This window comes from Halyomorpha halys, unplaced genomic scaffold, assembly GCF_000696795.3.
Source record: "Halyomorpha halys isolate HHAL.00 unplaced genomic scaffold, Hhal_1.1 Scaffold977.1, whole genome shotgun sequence".
NCBI lineage: Eukaryota > Metazoa > Arthropoda > Insecta > Hemiptera > Pentatomidae > Halyomorpha > Halyomorpha halys.
In genome coordinates, this window is record NW_027116440.1 from 424,305 (window position 1) to 430,500 (window position 6,196).

Consider the following 6,196-nt stretch of genomic DNA (forward strand, 5'->3'; position numbering starts at 1 on the left):
GGTGAGTGTTCTCAAAAGAAAACATATGACCCAAAATTACTTATGAAATCGTATGAAAACTGAAATGTTTATCGATCCCCTTATAATGAATTCATACAAATATGTTGGTATAGGTAAATATAGAAGTAGGATTAAAAAAAATAATAATAAAAACCTTTAAACAAGATTTAATTGTTAAGTATAACAATTCCATGTAGTGATGGATTAATCATTTTTATTAAACCTAGATGGTAGCAACACTTTAAAATAAATTAAACATTCTGTAGAAGGATCAATCGCATTTAACTTCAAGCAGATTAGGAAAAACCATAGAAATTTTAGAAAATATTTTCTTCTCATAAATATATATACAGAAATTAAGGAACTAAAAATACTAACAAATTTAATAAAGGCATGTACAAATTATCTAAGAATAAAACCTCACAACCAGCTACTTACTATTATATACCATACCTTTTGTGTTTCTTTTTGTGATGAGAATCTTGGGAAGAACCTGATGAGGAGTCTGATGAAGAATCTGAAGAACTTGAACTAGAAGATGATGAAGAAGAACTACTGCTTGAGCTTGATCTATTTTTCTTATGCTTAGTCCTATAATTTTATGAATTACTGTTAATATTACATACATCAAATTTAAGTTTTTCATATTTAGAAATGTTTTATATTTTATATCTTTATGATAATGAAACCTAACAACGATATTTGTATAGGTCCTTCAGAAATTACTTTGACACAAAATAGAAAGTATCAGTGGAAGCAGAAATTGAGTAAAACTAATTAGGGAAAACATAAAAATACCTTTAAAAAAAATGAATTAAATTCATACCACTACAACCCATGAAAGGTTAGGAGTGCAGTACTTAAGGAAGTCCTCTTACTAGACCACCGGTTGTGCAAGAAGGTGATTTGATCAAAATCATGCTCGGTTGCCATATTTTTATCCAATTAAGGGTACCCACTTTATGAGGCTGGGTTGACATTGTAGGGCTCCCAAACCCATATGGCATACTCTACAGCTACAGATAACAGATAATGATTATCTGGCACAGCCGGATTCGAACCCGGGTCCTTGGAGTTAGGAGGCCATTGCCTTACCAATGAGCTATCCACTCCCACATGAACCAACCTTGGACTTTGATATTTAATAAACCTCTAAACCATGCATAATAAGACTAATAATACTAAAACTTCTTAAAAATTATGCTGAATTGACAAATAATATAAATTGCTTTGAGTTTAAAGTTCGATACATATAGTCTGAGGTCACACGACATGTGCAAAATTTGTAAGACAAGTTGGTCACAAAAATTCATATAATATTTATACCATGGAATCAATCATGTAGTGCTGTGTTAATTTTGAAAAGAAAAAATGTACTAAAAAGTATAACAGTGACAGGTTTAGTTAGATTTATTAGTCTTGCCTATAAACATTTCAGAGTACAACTAGTTAGCCTTTCATATTGATTTGTTAGTGATGTTTGTGTATCTCAGTTTTTCAGAGTTGCTATCAGCTGCTTATTTATTATAACCTTCTTCTGATGTATTTTTACTTCTTTTTTTCAGTATCTGTTTTTCCTTTTTGTATTCGTGTGGGTTTGATACAAAGGAAAACAAGTGACAATTTAGCAAATAAGAACTTTTTTGGACCCTACCTGTCTGAGAATCAAATTTATGCTTTAGTATTGACAAATTTGTGAAATTATCAATGATTAACTAATAATTATTGATAATTTCATAGTTTTTATCCTGTTGAAATATAAATTTGGTGCACACGCAGGTAAATAGAAAAAAAAAACTTTACTCATCATTACTTTCATCTTTATACAACACATAACACCCATATAATTTTATTAAAATGTAAACAAAGAACATGTGGATGAATTTTTAAAAAAATTTAGGACTTTGTACATATCATTGGTATAGTAATAAAATAATGATCCCATTAAAATGTTAAACAACGTGGAAAATTAGATAAAAAAGAAGAAATTAATGATTAAAAACCCATATATAGATGAAAATTAGAATTTAGTGTTTTGTACTGCATTCTAAGAAGTATTTAAGATTAAGATTTGGTTTTGTTTCCCCTTAAAATAATTAAGATAACCATTATATTAAACATTACAACTGAATTTACAGGGAATATAATAATAATGCTTATATTATCAAGAAACAAAATTAGTCTTACTTCTTCTTTTCCTTCTTCTTCTTTTTAGCTTTCCCATCGTGCTGAGCCAACAAATGTTTCAAAGTTTCTTTTACACCATGAGCCTTATTGGGAGTAAGAAGTGGTATGGTTTCCTGTTCAGCTTGACGTCCAAGCCCTTGCTTAGCTTTGACAAATTCAATTGAATTTTTAGCTTCTTCATGATAAGGTATGATTGTTAAGCAACGTTCATACGCTTCTAAGGCTTCATCCCATTTATTGTCATCTTCAAAACTATAAAACATTTTCGAATTAATGAAGACAAAATTGATTCACAATTTAAGCATTAAACAAACAGATAAATTATGAAATAATTAAAACAATTTCAACCATAGCATTTCTGGTGAGATGAATAAATAACACATTTTAAAAACTAGTGTAAGAGTACAGTAAGTTTTAGCTGTTTAACAAAGATTTTTTTTTCCAATTTATTTTTTCTCCTTAGATTTATACTTCAAATCTGAAAATGAAAGAGATGTAGGGACATGCTGTTTACTGAGTTTAGAAACAAAGAGAGTAAAATAAAAAAAATAAGAAGAGGGATAAAAATCATGTTTTCTCGTGTTTAGGCTACTTGGTCTAAACGTTTTCTAGTTTTCTAAAAATTAGCCTTTTTCTGCAAGAATATTATTAAAACAACTAAAAGTTACTGTGTGTCTTACTAGGACCAGCCTGATCCAATAATCAAGCAGAGAAATTAGTTTAAGTTTAGATAACAGAATACATCAAAGGAATTCAGATCAATGATCTATCTCACACAACAATTACACGGATAACAGGACTTAAATAGACTCAAGTGGAAAACATAAAAAAAACAAAAAAACAATTTACTGACTGGCCAACTCAAGAAAATCATTACTGAAATAATGATCATGACTATGAATGAATAGATGAATAAAAATTAGACTGAGCTGGCGGCACAGAAAGCAATAAGCAAGCAGATTTGTTAGCTAAAACAGTTGCTCGGGATTGCACTGACTAAAGAGTGCCTACTTCATTTAGTAAGTACCAAAGCATTGACTGACTGGAACGAAGATCGGCAAACATAAAGGAAAACCTTTGTATGAACATCGAACTACAAAATCAAACAGTACACATTATCATCTAACATAGCTAAACTAAACATTATTCTTGCCTGAGAAATACAAACACATGTGACTGTTTTTTTTTTAAAACAATTTCTTGAACTAGCAATGAAGTACTTTCTAATAAATTTTTTTAATATTATTTCACAAATTTTTTATAGATCACAAAAATTCAAATAATAAAATAATTTTTATAATGTTTGTCTTAGTGATAATTAATTGCTATCCTGAATTTGGTCTGGGTACAGTAAACACGCAATAATACAAATGTAAACTTTTAGGAAGAGAACTTAAGTTTAATCATACAGGTAAATGGGCAGAGCCTGAAATGAATCATTGGAAACTATTCTTCCCAGCTCTTTAAGCTTTCTAGATCTCCACTCAATTATAGTTAACAAGTTGGCTAATGTAGTCAGCGTTCCGTTGATATCAAATAAAATAATATAAACATTTTTCCAACCAAAATTCATTGTTTTGCAGTACTTTTTCTTGTTTGACGAAACACAAATAGAGCAATTAAAATGTTCCCTACAGTTTTTTAATTGATCTTCCAAAAGTGAGTAGATTTTGTCAAGAAGTAAATTAAATGCTGAGTTTCTTATCTTGAAACATTAAAAAAATCTACAATGTGGTATTAATTGTTTGATGACTTCTAAATTTAGTGAAAAAATGTTCAAATGGAACTGAGACAAGCTTGTAAAAGTGCAAATTGACAACTGATCTAACAGTGTGGAAATTCGTATCACATTCAATTCATGCCTACAAATTTAACTAATTGGACATTATCTTGATTTTTTTCTTTAAAAAAATAAGAATAACAAAATGGGGATTGAAAACTGTAAAGCCAAAAATGTTTGCTTAGTTTCGAGTTTCTTTAAAGCTATCTTAATTAATTTAAAGCTGATAAAAATTAATAAAACCTATTTTAAAATATATAAACCTGTCTTTTTTACTGGGTCCATTAACAAGAATTTATTTTGTAGAAATCAAATTACAATTAAATTAAAATTAAAATAATGAGGTGTAGATAGTTGACTGTAGATTAATGATTGGAGAAGTTTGTCGAGGGGTGCGTTCAGCAAAGAACAACATAAGTAAACTAAACCATATTTATTTATTTTATGCCGACGTTTCGACCTGAGTTTCAGGTCTCCATCAGGGCTTTAGAACACAAGAGATAACAACAACATTTAGAGAAACATACAATTGAAAAGGAATAGTATACAAACAAATTTAGAATTATACAAAATATTGAATTAAGTCATAAATGATAAAAAATTGATAACTGATAATTGAATAGTAAAAAATTTTTAATTGATTGATAATCGTGGAATTAGATGGTAGTAGATTGAAAACAGTGACAGATGAAATATAATATCATGTAGGTAAGAAGAACATCAGTGGAACCCCGTTAAAACGACCTGTTTGGGACTTGGGGTGAGGTCGGTCCCATGAAAAGGTCGGATTAAGCGGAGTCTGTTACGCTGGGGAATTAGACTTACGTATGTTCAAGGGTGAATGAAAAATACATATTTCCAAAATTACAATTTGAGTGATTCGATCAATCCTTGGTTCATTGGTTGGATCAAGGGAGTTACATTTGGAGGTAAAAAAATGGTTCTTACCTCATTTTTCTTGAGGTCTGTGGGGTGCGAAGGAGCATTATCCAGAAGTAGAATGGCTTTTTGGGATAGATTTTTATCTTTTAAGTAGTTTGCAACTTCTGGCACAAAGGCATTATTGAACCACTCGAAAAATAATTCACGATCCATCCATGCCGAGAGCTCGATAGTGGACAGGTAGAGCAGATAAATTGCTGATATTCTTGAAAGCTCGTGGCTTGCGAGATTTGCCAATGACAAAAAGGGGCAACTTATGAGTTCCTGATCCATTACTACATAAAGCTAGGGTCAGCCTTTCTTTTGCTAGTTTATAACCGACAATGTTTTTATTGTTTTTTGCAGCTAGAGTTTTATTGGGCAACATTTTAAAATTTAAGCCCGTCTTATCTAAATTATATACCTGCTCTCTTGACAATTCTTCGCTAATAAGTCGCTCACCCTTTTCGATTTTTTCAAGGGCCTCAAGTTTTTTCCGCGATAGTACAAGACTTCCTTTTTTTAAACATCTTATAACGCTTTGATGTTAACACTGTGGAAGATAAGATTGAACTGATTTTTCAAACAACAAGGGGAGAGAAGTAAATCACCTTTCCAGGAAAATAGTTACAAAGTACAGAGGAAACGTAGTATGCAAACAAGGGGTGTTTCTTCTCAGAATTAGTCGGTTTATGCGAGGAGCGATGTTTCAAAAGGTCGGACTATTGAGAGGGATTCTATCGAAAAAAGGGTCGGTTTATGCGAGGAGTCGGTTTATCGGGGGTCGTTATAACGGGGTTCCACTGTATGTATAATATAAGATATGTATAATATAAGATATGCAAGTAGTGTCTAAAAAACTGAAAAAATAAATAAATAAATTGAACACTATGACAGAAAATGAAAAATAGTGAGTGGCTTATATCTGAATTACAGTGTGAGTATTAACTAATATACCTATACTAAAAATATAAATATATATGTCCATAAATATACTGTAATAATTTTAAAAAATATTAAAAATAAAAATAAAAAGAATCTTAATCGTTTTTAATTTTCTTTCAAATATATAAGATAGCTTGGGTTCTAATTAAGAACACTAATATCAAATGGATAATAGAATTATATTTAACTTGTATAATATAAAAAGACTCTTAATTTTATTATATAAAAAGAAAGAGAGAGAGACTCTTAATCTCAGGGCGTATGGTTGCTAGACAATCAGAACACTAACACTTTTACTATTAACTTAAATTAATTAATATCTATTTTACAATGAATTCTAATTTAGTTATAACAAAACTAACC

The 6,196-nt window shown here is 30.1% G+C and overlaps 1 protein-coding gene across 3 annotated transcripts in view; it reads right to left on the reverse strand.

Moving 5' to 3' along the window:
• The window catches only part of LOC106687535 (tetratricopeptide repeat protein 14 homolog), a 38,359-nt gene that overhangs the window by 14,545 nt on the left and 17,618 nt on the right, over positions 1-6,196 (reverse strand). For all 3 annotated transcript variants that reach the window (XM_014431483.3, XM_014431479.3, XM_014431481.3), the window contains exons 9-10: positions 2,188-2,439; positions 454-591 (exon numbers count right to left, since the gene is read on the reverse strand). In XM_014431483.3, coding sequence (XP_014286969.1) covers positions 454-591; positions 2,188-2,439 — 390 coding nt within the window. The remainder of the gene's footprint in view (positions 1-453; positions 592-2,187; positions 2,440-6,196) is intronic.